The sequence below is a fragment of the Felis catus genome, chromosome B1 (assembly GCF_018350175.1).
Source record: "Felis catus isolate Fca126 chromosome B1, F.catus_Fca126_mat1.0, whole genome shotgun sequence".
Taxonomy (NCBI): domain Eukaryota; kingdom Metazoa; phylum Chordata; class Mammalia; order Carnivora; family Felidae; genus Felis; species Felis catus.
In genome coordinates this window covers 188,859,569-188,878,936 of record NC_058371.1, presented here as the reverse complement: position 1 = coordinate 188,878,936, position 19,368 = coordinate 188,859,569, and the positions used below count along the sequence as shown (strand labels likewise).

The 19,368-nt window shown below is 39.3% G+C and overlaps 1 protein-coding gene across 8 annotated transcripts; it reads left to right on the top strand.

The window, feature by feature from the left end:
* Positions 1-55: 55 nt before the first annotated feature.
* On the top strand, positions 56-19,366 carry PACRGL (parkin coregulated like). Of its 8 annotated transcripts, none has more exons than XM_023253256.2 (11): positions 63-211; positions 2,298-2,556; positions 4,296-4,363; positions 4,492-4,646; positions 7,696-7,763; positions 9,757-9,847; positions 12,547-12,681; positions 13,151-13,258; positions 14,987-15,067; positions 17,889-17,986; positions 18,742-19,366. In XM_023253256.2, the coding sequence occupies exons 2-10, from the start codon at positions 2,432-2,434 to the stop codon at positions 17,943-17,945; spliced, it is 888 nt and encodes a 295-aa protein (XP_023109024.1). In that variant the 5' UTR covers positions 63-211; positions 2,298-2,431; the 3' UTR covers positions 17,946-17,986; positions 18,742-19,366. The 8 variants fall into 8 exon arrangements, 7 of the variants coding, with proteins under 7 accessions (XP_023109025.1, XP_023109024.1, XP_044912480.1 ...); XR_002741938.2 differs by having other exon boundaries at positions 17,889-18,015; XM_045056545.1 differs by lacking the exon at positions 18,742-19,366 and having other exon boundaries at positions 64-211; positions 2,298-2,531; positions 17,889-18,671.
* The last annotated feature ends 2 nt before the right edge of the window (positions 19,367-19,368 follow it).

The window sequence follows — 19,368 nt, the reverse complement described above, 5'->3', positions numbered from 1 at the left end:
CCTCCGCAGCCTTCCTGCTAAAGGCTTAGAGGACGCTGCGTGCGTCTGACGTCACTGCGCGGCGCGGCCAGATCCGGGGATCGCGCGAAGCCTCGTTTTCCCGAACCCCGGCGGTCGGTGACGCGAGTGGGTAGTTGGCCGAACGGGCGCAGGGCGAAAGTGCCAGCCGGCGTGGAGGCCGGCGTGCGCATCGCCGCGGGAGAGAGGCGCGGTAGGATCGGGTACCGGGTGCCGTGGGCCAGGGGTGCGGGGATCCCGCCGTGCCGCCCGCGCCGTCTCCGCCCTGCAGGCTTCCGGGCTGGCCTGTCTCTAGGGCCGCCGGACTCGTTGCTAAGGACCTTGAAGCTGCCGAGCGCCGAGAGCGCACCTTTCCTTTCCCGGGGTCAGGCTTTGGCGGAAAGTAGCCCGCCCTTCCTCCTCCCCGCTCCCCGGCTCCTTAAAACAAAACAAAAAAGCCAAAACACTCAACTCTGTTTTTATGGATTTTTTTTTCCTACACGTCCTCCTGATTTTCCAACTTTGACACCACTCTGTCCCTGAACGGGTCTTAAGTGTTTGGAAGAGTGTGGTGTTAGAGAGGAAGAGGGTAGGAAAATGAAAGAAAATTTAAGACCCTTAATATTGGCCCTGTGGATTTATGGTAAAAAAGGGATTGAGATAGGTGGATATTGGGCTCTGTGGCTGCACTCTGGAATTTGAAGGAGCTTTAGAGATGGGTCACGGCTTCTTCAGTGGGATGCCTGTCACTTCTGGAACTTTCTGAACAACGGATGAGAGAGTAGGAAAAAAAGTGGCCTCTGCCCCTTGAGAATTTAGCAAGCCTTTTAGTGCGGTGGTCTCAAAGCGTGGTCCCGGAAGAAAGTGCATATAGGGAAAGAAATAGGATGTGAGCTGTCCAAAACAATGAAAACCGAAGTATGCTTTTCCTAGCGCTGACACGGATGTCTATGGCCCCTTTCGGGTGATCCGCGGCACCTAAGGAGACGAAAGGGAAAAGGAGGGTTCTGCTGTTGGGGCCCTGCTTGATTTGCTTGCTCTCTGGTATTATGACATAGTTGAGATGTTTGGTTCAAGTGGATTCTAGTGCCTGTTTAGAATCTTTGTATTGTTTTGTAAAAGAATGAGAGGTGACTGCGATAATATTTGTAGCACAAAACAGTCCTTACCTTTTCACTTCCTTCCACCATTATTACCTCTTTACACCACCCTCCTCATGTTATTTAATGAAAAAATACTTAAAAGAGTTGTTGAGTGTAAGATGAATTAAGTCTTTTTTTCTTTTACAAACAACTCATGTTCCGGTTTTGTTGTCAGTGGTATGCTCCCAGATGGGTATCATTTTAAAAAATTGAGCAGACTTAATTTGTAGGGTACAGGTGGATTCTTTTAATAATAGGTGAAAAATAATTGTTTTGGAAAGCAAGCCTCTAGGGTGTTTTGAAAGTGAACGCAGAAATGTTTGCGTCGTGTATGTGTGTTTTGAAATGACTGCTGAAATTTACCTAAGTATATTATACATAAAAACTGCCCTGTATGTGTAAAACCTTTGGAGGCTCAATTTTCTGGCATGTTTCAAAGTTTTTCAAAATGAAGAGTTTCAACGGCTCTTTGAATTCATTCAAAATATAACGCAGCACCTTCTTGGAGGTACCTTTCAGGAACATCTTTTTCACATGAAAGAAGATAGAAATTTAGTTGTTCCTACAAACTTTTGTAGATTTGGTAGGTAGTGTTGAAAACTATGCATCATGGTTTGATGTGTCCAACTCTGCTCTTTTTGTGTTTGTGGGTAGGATCTTTGTGATACCTCATTTTCAGCTGTGACAGCTATTACAATTTATGATCAAAAGAAATATTAATTCATTAGTCTTCATCAACATTAAGAGCAGTTACTGTAATTGTCCCCAATTATAGAGTTGAAGAAACAGAGACACAGATTGATTGATTGATTGATACATACATATATGCATACATACATACAGAAACTTAGATCATGCTGTTCCCATCAGGAAATTCTCAAAACTGAGACCTGGCATGATAGTAAATACTTGTTGAATATTCACTGAAGTGCAGTGTTCGGTCGAAATATTTAAAGCCTGGCTTATCTTGACTTAGAATATTATCTGACATAAAATTTAATGAGCCATTAATTACCGTAATTCTGGTAAATGCCTTAAGAATGAAAGTGAAGTGTGATATTGGGAAGTAAGTCATCTGCTGATAGCAAGATGAGGAAATAAGTGAATGAAAATTGTTCTGTTTATGAAACGATCTTACATTTAATTTATCTTTGCAAGGCACTTGGATGTGGTCACATCATGTTTGAACTATCTTGGGGCTGAGTTAACGGAGTTTTGTCCTCCTTGTGAAGAATTCTAATTTGGCAAGTGGATTAAAATCATCTCATGAGGAATCACTTGCCAAAGCATCAATGTTTATCCTGAAGAAGAGAAAACGAAGGAGTCTGTGTCTCCAGTATTTGAAAAACTCATTTGGAAGTGGAAGAAGACTTCATCTATGTTGCCTTAAAGGAAGATCTTACAGTGTAGTTGAGGAGTAGTTATATGCGTGTGTGTGTATGTGTGTGTGTGTATGTGTATGTATGTATGTGTATATGTATATATGTGTATATGTGTATATATGTATATACACACATTTTATTTTTTTATTTTTTTATTTTATTATTATTATTTTTTAACGTTTATTTATTTTTGAGACAGAGAGAGACAGAGCATGAATGGGGGAGGGTCAGAGAGAGGGAGACACAGAATCTGAAACAGGCTCCAGGCTCTGAGCTGTCAGCACAGAGCCCGATGCGGGGCTCAAACTCACGGACCACAAAATCATGACCTGAGCCGAAGTCGACCACCTAACCGACTGAGCCACCCAGGCGCCCCTATGCACACATATTTTAAACTTTATTTTGAGAGAGAGCATGCACACATGTGGGGGGAGGGGCAGAGAGAGAAGGAGAGAGAGAATCCCAAGCAGGCTCTGAGAGGAGTCTGCTGTGGTGCTCGAACCCAGGAACTCTGAGATTATGACCTGAGCCGAAATCAGGAGTCCAGCACTTAATTGACTGAGCCACCCAGGCACCCCAGGGTAGTTATCTATTTAATAGCAATTCTAAAGGCTTAGAGTGGGAAATGCTCTAGTGGAAGAATGACTAGAGTGCTATGCAGTGAGGGAGTGGAGTAATCAAGTAGAAATAAGGAGATAGTGCGGAAATCAAGAGTGCCATGGACATACACATTTGAGAAACAGGAGATCAGGAAAGGCCGCATGGAATTTGGGACTGGAGCCAGACCTAGAAATACCAGCAGGCAGTTGGGTATATGAATCCAGGTGCGTGTGGTGGAGGATTGCTTGGTAGACATAGGAGTTTATGATTAGGCAGAACATCATCACTGGGAACTAGAGTCTTCCCATTAGCGGAAAAGAGGAAAGCGTGGAAGAGGGAGAAGTGAACCATCGCTGGCTGGTTGAGCAACTTGATATAATGCCTTCTTTACTCCTCAGTAACAGCCTGTATAGGCTTGTATTATCCTCTGCTTTTAAAATGTCTGGAAATCCAGGCTTGGGGAGATTAAATGATCTACCTAATTCATAAGCCTGGTAATTGGTAGAGATGAGGGTGTAGACCCAGATCTGAGCCTAAAGCGGCTTCCACCTCATCACACCACATTGATTACATCTGTAAGAAGTGAAGGAAAAGAAGATAGCAGTGCTCTTAAGTCTTTTAGCCTGAGGGACCAGAAAGTTGGTGGTACCTTGAATTAACAAGAGGTCCATAACTTCAGTGTGATAACCGTAGTTTTGGTTATGTTCAGGTTAAGGAGCTTCGGTACCTTGACTAGGAGAGGTCATTATGTCTTGAAAAGGCGGACTTGATATGCAGGTGTTAGCCTTTGGGCCTTTGGAAATGCAGAGACCAGAGAAGATAGAGACGCCAGGGGATGTGCCAACCTCTTACTCCTTTCAGAAATCCAGTCCATGTTTTCTGACTATAGCCAGAGGTCTGCAGTTGAGTTTCTAAAAGCTTATTTTGACAGTTTGAATGGGAAAAAATGTTTATTTATCTTATTTTTTTACAGATTGTTTTTCATTTACTGTTATTGATACTGAAGTTGACATAATTTTGTATTTTTTCATTGGTCTTTGGGGTATTTTGCTCCATGCCATATCTTTTTTGTGTGTCTTTTACTATATTATTTACTCTGTTCTGTTTTGGTCTTTATGTTGTTAATGAATCTCTTACTCCCCCAATTCTGAAATCAAGTTGCATTTAACTGCAGGCGTGAAAGGGAAGCAATGCAGAAATCAGAGTGCCACGGAGGCGTTCAGCTGAGAAACAGAGGGGCAGGTACAGAACATTGCTTTTTAAATGAAGAGATGAATTGGGTTAGTGACACATTCTGTTACACAGATGGATAAGAGTGAGCTTTATCTCTTCCACCTCTTTTGTTGTTGTTGATCTTCCATTTTTTCCAGATAACTGTGATCAAAGGACATCATCGAGCATACAAATAAAACATAGGACTACAGTTCAACAAGGCAAATCCTCATCATCAACCAGTTCTCCAGAGTCTGCAAGAAAATTTCATCCTCGACCAAGTGATAAACTTAACCCTAAGACAATTAATCCGGTAGGCACAAAAGACAGGACTGCCTTGTAGGCATTGTTTTGTTTTGTTTTGTTACATTTAGGCTAGTGATGAAGGGCATATGGTAATCATGATGAAGAATGGAAATAATGATGATGTAAGTGTGGAAATGAGAAGGTGTCAAAGGGGGAATAACCAGTTGTGGCCTATCCTGTCACATTCATGGAGCAGTACCGTAGAGTGTAAGATGAATTGCATATCAGCTTTATTTTTTATTTTCTTAAGTTCTGCTGCTTCCTAATGTCAGTGAGTAAACTTGTATTCAATTGATGTGGGAGGAACCACATGCTTCCATAGTTGCATAAACGTCCCTATTTTGCTTTGATTTATAAATTAGCTCCCCAGGAAACGCCTCTATAGTACCAGCCTCCCTTTGCCTTCTGACAGCAATTTAACCACATTTCACAAATAGGAGATTTACGCGCATGAAAGTGGATAATCGTTAAGCGTGTAGATCACTGAATTATCCAGAAAGTGAGCACACGTGTGCTACAACACCAGGCAGTGTGTGGCCCAACCTTGCCTAGGGTAAGATGATCCTGGTTTCGGCCTTTAAAGGGGATTATGAGAATGGCGGAGACACTGATTTTGATGGCGGGTAAAACATAGAAAGGGTACGATGAACTGGCCAAGGGCAGGAGATTTTCTGACTTTCCAAGTGAAAAATTGTGTAAGCATATGTGTTGCTTTGCTTCTTTCTGTAAACTGCACAGTGTCAGAGGAGTGGGACTCCCGGAGAATGCCCTCCTCTCTCCTTGCCCTTGCTTCTTTTTCCCACGTTTAATTGAGAGATTCATGGTGACACTTCTGTTCTCTTCCTCTCTTTGGGGAAAGAACTTTGTAAAGTAGTAATATTTAGTGGCCCTAACCTTAAATTTTATTACTAATTAAGGAAAGTTTGGGGAAATAATGACTTGACCTGAGAATAGAGGATATTAGACAAGACCATGTCCAAGATCTGTAAAAGCTACCAAACCAGAGTAAGTCAGTCAGAAGTCAGGACAGAAGTCACCATTAGGGAAAAAGGTGGTTAGTGACTGGGACGAGGCACGGCAGAGGTTCCTAGGGTGCTGGTCACATTCAGGTTTTCCACACCTGCATGTTGTTACCCCACTGTTTTGGAGAATTCACCGGTCTACGTACCTATAATTTATACACTTTAATGTGTGTAAATTTTGAGCACTTCACTTGGATCAAAAATTACATGTGTTGAAACTCAGTATAGTGAAGTATATTTAATGTTGATTATTTTACACACTAGTTGAAATCTAGTGTGTGATGATATTGTTAAAAACTGAAGGGACTATAGTTTTTTTCATGGTAATGGAATTTTGGTAAAATTTGGTAAAGATTGATAAAATGAACCCACTGGTAGAAAAAAAATTGATAATGTGGGACTTGGAAGATAAAGCTATGATTATCTCTAAAATGAGTTAAAAATTAAAGGAAAAGAATGGAATGGCTTAGAATTTCAATCAGAAATTTTGTCTTGGTGGTGGTTTTGGATATTTAGGGATTATTTACATGATCTGTAGGTCCAAAAAGTAAAATCAGTTCCTAATAGGTGGCAGAACTAAAAAAGTGTTTGTAGTCCTAATTTGTCTTAATTTTTCCCCCCACTTCAACAAACACTTTTTCAAGTTTCCTTATCTGATATCAATTACTTGAAAACAGTTTTTAAAATAAATTTTTCTTAGTAGGAATTGTAATTAAATGAATGAAACATTACTGTTTCTGTGAATTATTATGCAGAATGTGGGTTGAACTTTGTAAATGAATCTCCTATTATAGTATTATGTGTCAATGACATTTCATTTGTGTGTTTTAACTTCAAACATGTGTTTTTCCAGAGGAAAAAAGGCTAATTCTAAACTTATACCCTTAAATATATTTTTAAATTACTGCAAGTGATTGAAAAATATTTTTATCTAGTTGTATCTTTAAAAAAGATTAGTCCGTTTATATTTTATAATTTAGACAACTATATTTTATTTGATTATGTTCAAAGTACTGTGTGATAAAATATTAACGTTTTGTGCCTAAATTCTCTAAGGATCAACTGTATTGAAATCATGTATGTTGTGATTATTTAACCATTGTGATTGATCATCTCTTAAATGATCTTTGGGAATAGATACAGAGTTAATTTATTCTTTTGTTTTTTAACTTTTTTTTTTTTTGATGTTTACTTATTTTTGAGAGAGAGAGCGTGAGCAGGGGAGGGGCAGAGAGAGAGAGGGAGACAGAGGATCCTAAGTGGGCTCCGTGCTGAGAGCAGAGAGCCCCATGTGGGGCTTGAACTCACAAACCATGAGATCCTGACATGAGCCAAAGTCAGACACTTAACTAATGGAGCCACCCAGTCACCCCCAGAATTAATTTATTCTTAAGATAATATGTGGACAAAGTTGTGAAGTTATGTATCTAAGCAAACACATCTGAGCACATGTTTGTGAGAGCCTTGCTCCACCTTCAGCTCTGTCACTCCTGCCTATCGTAAGCCTTTGCTTTTTGTAGAAGCGTGAAACCATTTGGGAGAGATTACAGGTTCTGGACCATCCAGACCATCCATATTTGACTGGAGGACAAGTAGGAGATGTGCTGGCCACTGAAGACAATTCTGCTTTCCCTGTACCTAACACTTCTTCGCCATGTAGCCCTCACCTTGAGAGGTCACAGTGGGGGAGGGTAGAAAGATGTATTATCTTTGTTATATTTATTTATGGTGTTCGTATAATAGTATTTGTCTATATTATATATGTGATCCCAGCTCCTTCACACCCTCTGAAACAAGTTAGGGGTTAAAAAGAAATACACAGTTTGTGGCTGTGGCTGTGGGTCCAGTACTGAGGGGACTGATCGTTTTCCTCAGGTGTGTTGCTGAGTCGAGTGATGCACTTGATACCAGCATCGTGGGTGAAAAGTCAGGATGTCCCTTTGCCTCTGACCTCAGCAGGATTAAAATCGGGCAGGTATCACAGAGTGGAGGTGATGGTATACTTACTGCATTCCTGTCGTCTTTTTCTTTCAGTTTGGTGAACAGTCCCGAGCCCCTTCTGCATTTGCGGCTATTTACTCTAAAGGAGGTATTCCTTGCAGGTAAATCAGTACGGATGATAACTGACCAGATTATTCAAAATAACTGAGTCAAATCAATAACAGTATTTAGTTTAAATGTATTGAAAATTTTATATACTAGGAGGTTGCAATAAAGGTGACTTATTTACACTTTGGCTGCTGGACTGGGGTAGATCGTGAGACATTGTTGGAGAAAATCATTTCAGTTCCAAAATAGAATTACAAATAGATCTGTAATTTAAGAAATGGAATTAACCAGTTTCTGAAACAATATAAGCATTCATAGCCTCGGGCAAGTTGCGAGTAATAATAGTCTGAAACTGAAAGTTTACAATTGAATGGAATTGTTTCATTAGTTTTTTGTTGTTGTTGTTGTTTTGGGTTTTTTTTAATGGAGATTATTTTTTCTTATTTTATTTTTTATTTTTTAAAATTTACGCCCAAATTAGTTACCATGTAGTGCAACAATGATTTCAGGAGTAGATTCCTTAATGCCCCTTACCCCTTTAGCCCGTCCCCTCTCCCACAGTCCCTCCAGCAACCCTCAGTTTGTTCTCCATATTTATGAGTCTCTTCTGTTTTGTACCCCTCCAGGTTTTTATATTATTTTTGTTTCCCTTCCCTTATGTTCATCTGTTTTGTCTCTTAAAGTCCTTATATGACTGAAGTCATATGATTTTTGTCTTTCTCTGACTAATTTCACTTAGCATAATACCGTTTCATTAGTTTTTGAAATGACATTTGAAAAATTTCAAAAAGTTGTATTTATTGAAATTATATTTATTAATGAGTATATACGGTAGTTCTTCCTCACTTTTGGTACAGTTTTTGCCACCTTTTGTGATAGACATCAGAAGTGTTTTAAAGAAAACGATATAGTTACTGATAGAATGATACCATTTTAAGATTTCACTACCAAGAAACATTTCTTTCTTCTAAGTGTATCCAGTTTTAGCCGTTCTAGGTGATGGGAAATGTCATTTTCATTGTGGAAAGAATAACCACGACATTCTTTTTGTTGTTTTCTAAAATTCAAGAAATGTAGTTTTTAATGGTATTTGCAGATTTGGAGAAATGAGCTCAAGAGGCATTCCTCACTTTATTGTTATTATTTTTTTATTTTATTCTGAGTCAAAACCATATTTACATATTCTTACACCCCCCCTCTCCACTCTAAGCAATCATGGTTGCTAAAATTGTAAAAATGTTACCGAGGCCTCTTGCTATTAAGAAAATAACACTAAAAAAGGTGTCAAGAAGTTGAGAACATTACAAAAGGGTGAAGAAACATTTGAACGTCTTGAGTAAGTTCACTGTCATGGTTATGATGAGGGTTCTCTTGATGTATTTATATATCAAAACCAGTATCAAATGTTACACTTCATAACCATGTACAGTTTGTTGCATGTTGGTTATGACTCAGTAAAGCTGTTAATAAAAAAAATTTTTTTAAAAAGCAACAGCAGCAGCAGTGACCCATGCAAGGGGCTACGATTTTGTAACCCTGCATGGGCTGTTTCACCTCCTGGCCTCTGTTTTCTTTTGTGTAACAGAGGGGAAATCTGGCTTGTATTTAGATCATGAGGGTTAAAGAATCTGTATCTGAAAAATAATGTTCCATATAAAACATGTTACTGTTTCTAATTATCACATTTCTTTGCACATTGGCAGGTTACCTATTTTGTTATAATTATGACTTAAACATGTCAAGTGTAGCATTTGTGTTAAGACTCACAGGTGGCAGCATGCTTGAATTCCCAACACTGTGGGCTGAACACATGTGGAGTTTAGTTTTGCCGCGAAACAGTTTTGCTGAAAGGTTAGGAGTGTGGGGTTACAGACTTTGCTGTGTGAGATGCCTTCGTAATAACGTTGCAAACCATGATATTCCTACATGTTACAGAATAGTTCTAATATGATTATGTTCTGGAAAGAGTCTGAATGTGTTAGAGAATTAGTGTTTAATATATAATTACATTGTCCGTGTCGCGTTTACCAGTGTTTGTTATTTTAGATTGGTCCATGGTTCAGTGAAACACAGATTGCAGTGGGAATGTCCTCCTGAAAATCTTCCATTTGATCCTCTTCTTATTACTTTAGCAGAGGTATGTGTGATTTCCATTTCTCCTGAGTGTTGATGGAAAAAAACACCTTAAAAACTGTATTAAATGTTACTTCACAACGCATCAGTAAATCTTATTTTATGCGTTTGGAATAAGAGCCAAGCGAAAGTCATTAAAACACCAACGCTCCCTTAGGAACTAATTATGATCAGTATATGTTTATTAGAAACTGATTAATCAGCTTTATAAACAACTTAGTCTACACAGGGATTTGTAGATAAGTAGATGAAATATTCACACTTAATTCCAAAAAAGTACTTGGAATCATATTGAATGAGTCATATCAGGAGAACATCAGTGGTTTAACGTAAACTACATCAGATAGCAATGGGTGGTTGATCTATTTCTATACAACCAGTCATGTTTAACGTGAGTGTGATATGTTTTTTAGGGAACTGGTACTAACTACCTAAACGTCCTTTTGGAAAATTCTCTGGGCTTTTGCCCACCTGTACATTTTAAGTCGAATGTCAGGGAGATCGTTTTTGTAGAGGATTTTAAGAAAATTTTTGATAGATTCCTTATATTTTTTAACATGTCAGGAAAAAGTTGGCAGAGTGTTAGCTTCAAGTGGATCAGTGATCTCTTCTGTGAAATTTATTCCCTTAGAGTCACAAGTTGAGAAATGAACTAGCCAGTTGTCTTATGTTTAAGTTACAGATACTTGTCTTTTTTAAGAGTTAGGATCATTTTTGTTGGTCTTTGTTTTTCTTAATTTATATCTCTGCTTACAAGATTATTTTGGTTTAATAACAGCATATTTTTATGGGTAGCCTATTTTGAAATTCAGTTTTGATCAAAGTCTTTTAAACTTGGTATTAAAAACTTAAAAATGTATCAGTGTTTCATTAGTTTAAAAAATTTTTTTAAACCTTTTGTATATGGTAGCAGACCATTTTTTAGATGAATCACAACTATAGTGACACCTTTGAAAACATGGTCCAATTAGGGGTGCCTGGGTGGCTCAGTTGATTAAACATCCTACTCTTGATTTCGGCTCAGCTCATGATTGCACAGTACGTGAGATCAGATCAGGCCCCGCATCTGGGTCTGGGCTGACCGTGAGGAGCCTGCTTGGGATTCTCTCTCTCTCTTCTGCCCCTCCCCCATGAGCTGGTGCACCTGCCCACTCACTCTCTCTCTCAAAAATAAACATTAAAAAAAAATGCTCTAGCTAATAACAAAGTGAGGAAGGTGAGGGGAGTTCTTTAATTTGGAGAGTCCCTAAAGGGACTCTGTGTTTAGTTGAGATTACATAAAGTCAGTGCTTTAAATAATTATTTTCCAAACACCAATGCCTTTATTTCTGTGTTGGGTACATTATTAGCCTTTCCTTCTACTTATTTAATAATGGAAAAGTACTGACAGAACCACCACTATGGACATCCACTTCTCTTGACTTGATCCCTCATCTCTACAATGACCAGGAGAGGCACAACCTTAGGGTGATAGAAGCTGTGTTCCAAAGTGGTGCTGCTGTGCTTGGCAGTCCAGGAAAAGAAGTGTTTGATCACTGTTTGGAAGCAGATAGTTTGGTCTAAAGAGCAAATTGGTTGAAAATTAGTATTTTTAGGCATGAGTTTGCAGCCAGTTTTACTTATTCACAGGTAATAATTAGTCAAACTGATGGAGTATTGCTGTTGCTTTTTTTTGGATTACATTTTCAAAAAAAGTCAGGTGGCTCTTCTGTCTTGACTCAAAGTGATGAATTAAATCATAAAAGAGTACTATCCAATAGTTTCTGATGCATTTAGTGTGAAAGAAATGATACGGGTCATTTTCATGTATATATATTTTTCAATCTTATTTATTTTTGAGAGAGAGACAGAGTGTGAGCAGGGGAGGAGCGAAGAGAGAGGGAGACACAGAATCTGAAGCAGGCTCCAGGCTTTGAGCCTAGAGCCCCAGTGCAGAGCCCAACATGGGGCTTGAACTCATGAACCGTGAGATCATGACCTAAGCCAAAGCCGGACGCTCAACTGACTGAGCCACTCAGGCTCCCCTTCATATTTTTATTTCACATTCCAATGTTAAAAATGACATTTAAAATCTTACAGTGGTTTTCTGTAAGATTTTCATAGGAAACGATGTTTTTTAAATATCTTAATATAAAATATTTAAATATGAAGGAAATACAATATTTTAGAAACTCATTAAACAAGTTGTAAAGTCACTGTAAAGGTAGGAGGTCCAATAATTATAAACCATCATTTTAGGCTGATTTTCTGTGCTTTCAGACAGTATTTGGTAGTACACACAAAATGTTTTCAGTATCCTAGTGAGGGTTTCTTTTATGTTTTTTCTTTTTTTTTATTATTTGCCTTTCCTCTCTCTTCCTCTCCCCTTTTATTTTCTTCCTCCCTTTCTTTTTCTTTATTTCCTTTATTTTTCCTTGCTTTTCCGTTTCTTTTTTCTGTTCCTTTAATGTTCAAAATCTTTTCCTTCCTTCCTGTGGGTAGAAATTCTTCCTGTCCTATGTATGTCCTTTGTTCCACAATTTCTGGGTTTAATTGAAATTGTAATTATTGAAATTATAAATCATGATTAGGAAAACCATAATAAAACTTGATTTTCATTTAGACTAGTAAGAATTCAATTTTGTTGTTAGTATAACCAGATGCTTAGTAAATCTTTTTTGTTTGCTTGTTTGTTTTGTTTTGTTTGTTTTTTGTCTTTGGCAGGGTTTGAGAGAGACTAAACATCCATACACCTTCGTGTCAAAGGAGGGATTTAGAGAATTACTTTTGGTCCAGGGAGCTCCTGAGAAAGCTGTGCCTTTGCTTCCAAGATTGGTTCCTGTGCTAAAGGCGGCTCTGGTATCCTCTATTCCTTTGGACTTTCTGTGGTACATTTAGACTATTTTATGTCTTTTTTTCTTCCAAATTGTATGCAAATGAGTCCTTTACCTGTGATTTTGATGTGCGTGCAAAATTAGGCCATGGTTATTCAGGGACAGATGATTACTTACTTGAAGACACCTGTAGAGGATATCCGAAAGGTAAAAGGGGACATTTTGAGTAATTAGAGAAAGTAAGAAACCTCACATCAGCCTTGCTGCTTGCTGTGATACAGCTAAGCTAATGTTTCAGTCAAGCCAGAAGTTTATTTTTTTGCTTCTAGATGGTATAACATTAAAGGGTATTTTTTAGATTCAGGGTTTAGTGGCTTATCTTCTAATTTTGAATGTTCAGTCTTACTTTTTTCTCCACCTGCTCGCCCTTTCTTCTTACTTGTCTTTCCTCTTTCCTTTTCTGTCCCTGTACCCCTGACCGTCTAACCCCCCAGGTACACCTGGATGATGACGTGTTTGCAAGAGGTCTGAATGCTCTCGTGCAGCTAAGTGTCGTCGTTGGTCCTTCTCTGAATGACCATCTGAAACATCTGCTGACAAGTGTAAGTACTGAAAACATGACAGAGTGCTTGTGTATGCGTATCATGCGCTGTCTGTATCTTGTCGTGATCAGTGGCTTCCAGTTAGTCGTTAACAGATTCAGAAATCCTAAAAAAAATCTGATTCTTCTTTTTTTTAATGTTTATTTAGTTTTGAGAGAGAGAGAGAGAGACAGAGAGAGTGAGAGCGAGAGTCGGGGAGGGGACAAAAATTAACGAACAGTACAATGGTCTTATGCCCGTGTTGATTAGCATGGATTATAAAGACAGCTCATCCACCCTCCTCTGTATTGTACATTGCCACAGTCATGTTTTTCACCATTTTCTTTGTTTTTCCTTGTAAGCTTTTTAGTGAATCTGTAAACAGTATTCAGGATGAGACGTTTTCCTGTTATGTGTAGCTTAATCCTTAGGACAGATACACACTGGGATACTGGACAGTTAGAAGGACTCGGGAAACTCAAAAAGCTGTTACATGGTTTCAGTTCATTACAGTGAAGGGCTACCAAGTAAAATCCACAAAGCAAGGAGGTGCACAGAGCAGAGCCCAGGAAGCACAAAGTGTGTAGTCTCTAGTTGACCTCTCACACTGGAGTTGTTGGACAGCGCTTGCTTCCTCCAGCCAGAAGTGATATGTGGCAACACAGATGGAGTATTGCCATCCTAAGAAACTCCCCTCAGCGTGGTGTCCCAGGGTTCATATTAGGGTTCTGTCAAGCAAGCATGACTGGCTGCTTGCATGGTTGACCTTAGTCTTCAGCCTCTTCAGAAGCTGAGCTGAGATCATGTGGCCCAAGGGCCCCATGTAAACAAAGACGCTCTTATCTGTCAGGATCATACCAAGGGCTTAGAGGTTCCCATCCAGGAGCCAGAGACAAGGGCCGATCTTTTCTTTAGGTGGAATTAATCTTTTACTGCACACACTAATAAAAAATTAAAGTCCTTGCTGGAATAACCCACAGCTGGCATTTCTTTGTGTGCATCCTTCTGTAGTTCAGAGTTGAGGCATGTATTTCAATCATAGTTTCACTGTTTTTTTCTTAGACCAGTCCATTTAGAGAGATCCTAGAACTGGATGTTTAGCTTCTTACTCTGCAGAGAGACATACACCCTGGGAACATCTGGCAAAGCCTATAGAGAGTAGGGATGGTAGTGAATCTATCAGGATTGCTATGCTGAGGTTAGGAATAGCGGGAGATGAGTTCCCACCAACACCAGCTGTTTGACGGAGAGAAGACACGGTGGGAATAGACTCTTGAACCTTAATATATGGGAAGCCTTAGGAGAGAAGGAAGAGGATCCTGGCAGGTGTTTGCTTACAACCTTTAGGTCAGCAGGTTGTACCTGACTAGCCACAGGGATTTCACCCTAATATATAAAATGACTTATTTTAGATTGATTACTCCATTAAGACATTCAACATTTTGACAAATCTGTTGCTCTCTGCCCTTCTGTTTTGTGTTCTGTGCCAAGTATTATGCTGGACACTGGAACTATAATGCTGAACTTGTTTTAACAAATATAGTGGTGTCTATTGTATATAAATTTCAATGAGATATTTTCTAAAAGAAGCCTTGGAATCTAAAATTAAGTGGTGTTTGTGTACTTAACTATACGGTAAGGATTCAATGATTTTATTTCTAGTTAGCATACTCCTTAATGAAGTTTTACTTATGCCTGTGGTGAATATTGCTACTTTTCCAAGTCATTCTCCCAATCTTATTTTAAAAGCTTTCCAAGAGACTGAGGGATAAGAAATTCAAAGAGCCCATCACCAGTGCATTACAGAAGCTAGAGCAGCATGGTGGGAGTGTAAGTAAAGCCTTATTCCTTAAGTCATGGGTTTTTGTTTGTTTGCTTTTTTGTTTTTTACTTTTATACTATGAAACTGACTGTATGACATCTATTATTTCAATCACAAGTTATCATGTGGAGTTGATATTTTCATTTGAGACTTCGGAGCTTCCATCTCATGTAGGTCACACGGTTTCTAAGCATTGGGATTCGGACCAGATTGTGTTAACACGGCCGTTCACTTCCCCTGCACTGACTATACCCTCCATGTGGTGCGACTTGACAGGTTTTTTTTTCTTTAGTTTGGATGTTCTTGCTTAGACCATTGGAAAATTCAGAAAACAAAAGGATTAACACAGAGAGCTCGTTGAAGAAAGTACTTTTCTTTTTCTTTCATTTCCCATCTTTTCTGTCTAAAAAATTTACAATCTTCCCATCTTCAAAGATTGAAATGAGATTTCCAGATGGCTGCAATATCATGTCTCGAAGTGCATGCTATCTGGAACGTGTGTGCGCACGCACACACACAAGGCTGAATCAAATTATTCTGACTTGCAAGAATGTGCGGGACTCTCTGGGGGAATCTCATTATTATATGTGGGGTGTCAAATAACTAGGTTAAGTGAATTTTCATCATTTAAAGCAGTGTTCACATAATCTAGTCTTGGAAATATTTCTGTAAAGCAGTGATCTTATCTTGTTTTGGAGATTATATGTAATCAAATCCTTTTTTTTTTTTTTAAGTTTATTTATTTTGAGAGGTTGGGGATGGGGAGCAGAGAGAGAGAATCCCAAGTAGGTTGCACGCTGTCAGCACAGCATGGCTCAAACTCAAGAATCACAAATTGAGTCGAAATCAAGAGCCAAGCACTCAACCTGCTGAGCCACCCAGGCGCCCCAACATTTAATCGGATCTTAATGATAGCTTTGCATGGGACTGTTTTAACATTGCAGAACTTAGTTTCATTGCAGCTACTTCCTAAAGGGATTATAAAGGAAATTTGTGTGATCATATACAATTTTAAAATGTCAGATATGTTAGTTTAAGCTTTGTCTAAGTTACCTAATTTGACCAATTACAGTGACTTTTAAAATTGATTATATTCGTTCCGTGATGAATGCCTAGAATAAAGTTTAGGTGGAGCAGGTAAGTCCCTAGACTACTAGGTAACAGATTTCTTTATTGTGTGTGGAGGATTAGCATTCAGACACCTTGTTGAGAGGTACAGAACCATCCCCTAGCCAATCCAGTGTCCTCAGCAGAAGGGAACTTCTTTTTGCTTATAGATGTGCTTCTGAGAATTGGAATGCAAAATAATTTGCCAATTCCTCCCTGGTGAAATGCAAGTAAACGGATGTTAAATAATGATGATACAGCTTCCAATCTGAAACTCTCCCCGGCTGGTTTACACACATCCTGTGGAATCGGGCAAGAAGAAAGGGGCAGGCCCAGCATGTTAGATTTCATGAGTAGGTGTGCGGAGGAGGGCATAGTTTTCGAGTAAATAAACTTCAGACAGAACACACGAGATTTGGAGGAGAACACAGAGGGGTGTACATGCGCAGCCCGGAGCTCCCGAGGCAGGCAGCGAGGGAGCTCCGCTTGCTGCCACGCGATGTCGTTGTTTTGAGTCTTGCTAATACAGGGTAAAAAAAGATTTTGAAGTTAAGTATCGTTTGCTCCTTCAGACTTTTTCTCTTCTTGTTTTCGACTTCTGTTTTACATGATATTTCAATAATTTGATAATAATATTTGATCAGAGATTTTCTCTTGGTGTGCTATTAAAAATTGGCCTAATTACCATTATGCTTTTGCTTTCAGTACTTTGTAATCCTCCCTGAAATTAACAAGTGCTTTTCTTTGTCTTCAAAAACCAAATGTTTATATATCTTTCTCCTTCTCTAAATAGTAGAGATGAGTCTTTAAAATTTTTTTTAATGTTTACTTATTTTTGAGAGAGACAGAGACAGAATGCTAGTGGGTTAGGGGCAGAGAGAGACGGAGACACAGAATCCAAGGCAGGCCCCAGGCTCGGAGCTGTCAGCACAGAGCCCGACGCGGGGCTCGAACTCACGAGCCATGAGATCATGACCTGAGCCGAGGTCAGCTGTTCAGCCGACTGAGCCACTCAGGCGCCCCAGTAGAGATGAGTCTTTAAAAGAATCTTCTCAGTATTACAGTTTCTCGTTTCTTGGGGCTTGTGTGTGCCACAGTGATGGAAACACTCAGCTTCAGGGCAGACAGGAAAGTGAGTTACAGTCACAGTGTCATTTTCTTATAACCAATCAGTTGACTACCTGCCTTAAGTTGCAGTTGGTTCACTCTCAACCTTGATATAATTTTCATCCTAGATCATAGGCACATCTGTCTTGGAAAAGGTACGTACTTGCACACACCCCAATCTTTATCGAACACGTGGGAAGTGATTACCTGTCAGGTACTCAGTTTGAGTACTTTTTAGACATTGTATCCATTTAATCATCATTGCAGCCCTCAGGGGTAGAATTTGTCGTTATCCCCCTTTAAAGACCTAGAAACTGAGGCTCAAAGAAAGAACTAGCCCCAGATTTGACAGGGAAGCGACTGGCAGCAGCTGGATTCATACACTGGTGATCTGGTTCCTAACTAAGTCTCCAGTTAAGCATTTTTTTAAACAGAGGACAACCTATACTGTATTCAACTCAGAAAAAATGTTACACTTCTCATTCCATCATTCTGTTCTCATTCATTTGGTTTGAGTGTTGGACACTTCTTTAGGCTTGTTCCTACAGGTGTAATTAATGCCTGTTAGGGAACCCTGCATGATACTAATGAAGCTACGTTTTTTTCTGTTGACAGGGAAGCCTTATCATCATCAAATCTAAAATTCCAACATATTGTTCCATATGCTGTTGAAGAAAGGAGCCCACAAAAATCTCCTTACTTCCTGGTGACAGGTGTGAAATGCTGGCCATGGGCACCTATGGTACCTTTTCAGATTCACTTCAGGTTGTTCTTTTGTAAATCACAGCCACCATTCATTCCTTACTGTTTTAAGATGAGTAAACCTAGTTCCACTGAATCATAATAAAAGTTACTCATCAACAAGAAAGAATGGTCAGTGATGGGGAGTTGTTCAAAACAGTTCTACAGTAGTATAATTTTGTGGCGTCGGTTTTTCATATATTTACAGCTTAGTGCAAACAACTATTACTGGGTTTATAGTAGATGCATTTGTATTTATTTTCTAATGCTTTGTGTTTATAATATCCCTTTCACACTCAGTTTGTAGCTGTGTGCTTATTTTTAGACATTGTGTCATTTGTCAAAGCTATGGAAATTTAAAGTATGGATAAACATTTGTGAGTTCACTTTTAATTATTGTCTGTACATATGCATCTTATGATGTAGAATCCTTGGAAAAAGTCCATGCCAGAATATTCTAGTTTAAGAATTTTTTTTTACATGTGTAAATTCTCTTGTAAGTATGTTGTTTATTACAACTTATTAAAACTGCCTAAACTTTAGGTGTTGGGTTTTATTTAAGTAAATGTCATCTTTGTATCCCGTAGTCTGAAAATACTGAAGATACTCATGTCATGAAGATCTTCAGAAATTAAAATCTGAAAACATTTAAATGCACTCCGTGATTTTGTCGTGCCTGCTTATGTTTAACCATTAATTAAAAAAGCTTTTAAAACATACTTTATAGGCATAGCCCTCAGCGATGGTGTTGTAGATGCTGACCCTGGATCGCTCTGCAAGAGAAAGGAATGGAGTGAGAAACAGAAAACCAGAGTACGACTTCCCATCCCGAGGGCAAGAAGAGGCTGTGGGGACATGAGTAGCCACCACACCGAATCCAAAGCAGAGTTTCTTTGGGAGGGATGAAGATTGGGGATCACCCCTTTCTGCAGGAGCAGCCGTCTTCGGTCTCAGCAGCATCGGAGACCACCCTCTCGCCCCTTCCCTCAAATACACAGAGTGACCTCTTTGCAGTTCTCACCTCAGATACAGTCTCACAGCTGGGATGTCAAGGAACACAAGTAATTTCTAAGGAGTCATAAGTGCAGAAATGCCCATCGCCCCTCAGAGCTCTGGTCCTTCCCAGTTCCCCCGTCTGGGATACTCTTTCCTCAGGTCTCTGCTCCCGTCATGTCCGCGGACCACATGGGCTAAAACACCCGCCGGCCCACTGGTCTTGCTTTTACTCTTCTTCATCGCACCTAGCCCTACCCTGAGGCAAACGTGCACACGACCCGACGGTGCCAAAAGAAGGACAGGATATTTTCAATCTGATACTTAACGCTTGTTGGAATAAATACCTGCAACATGGACA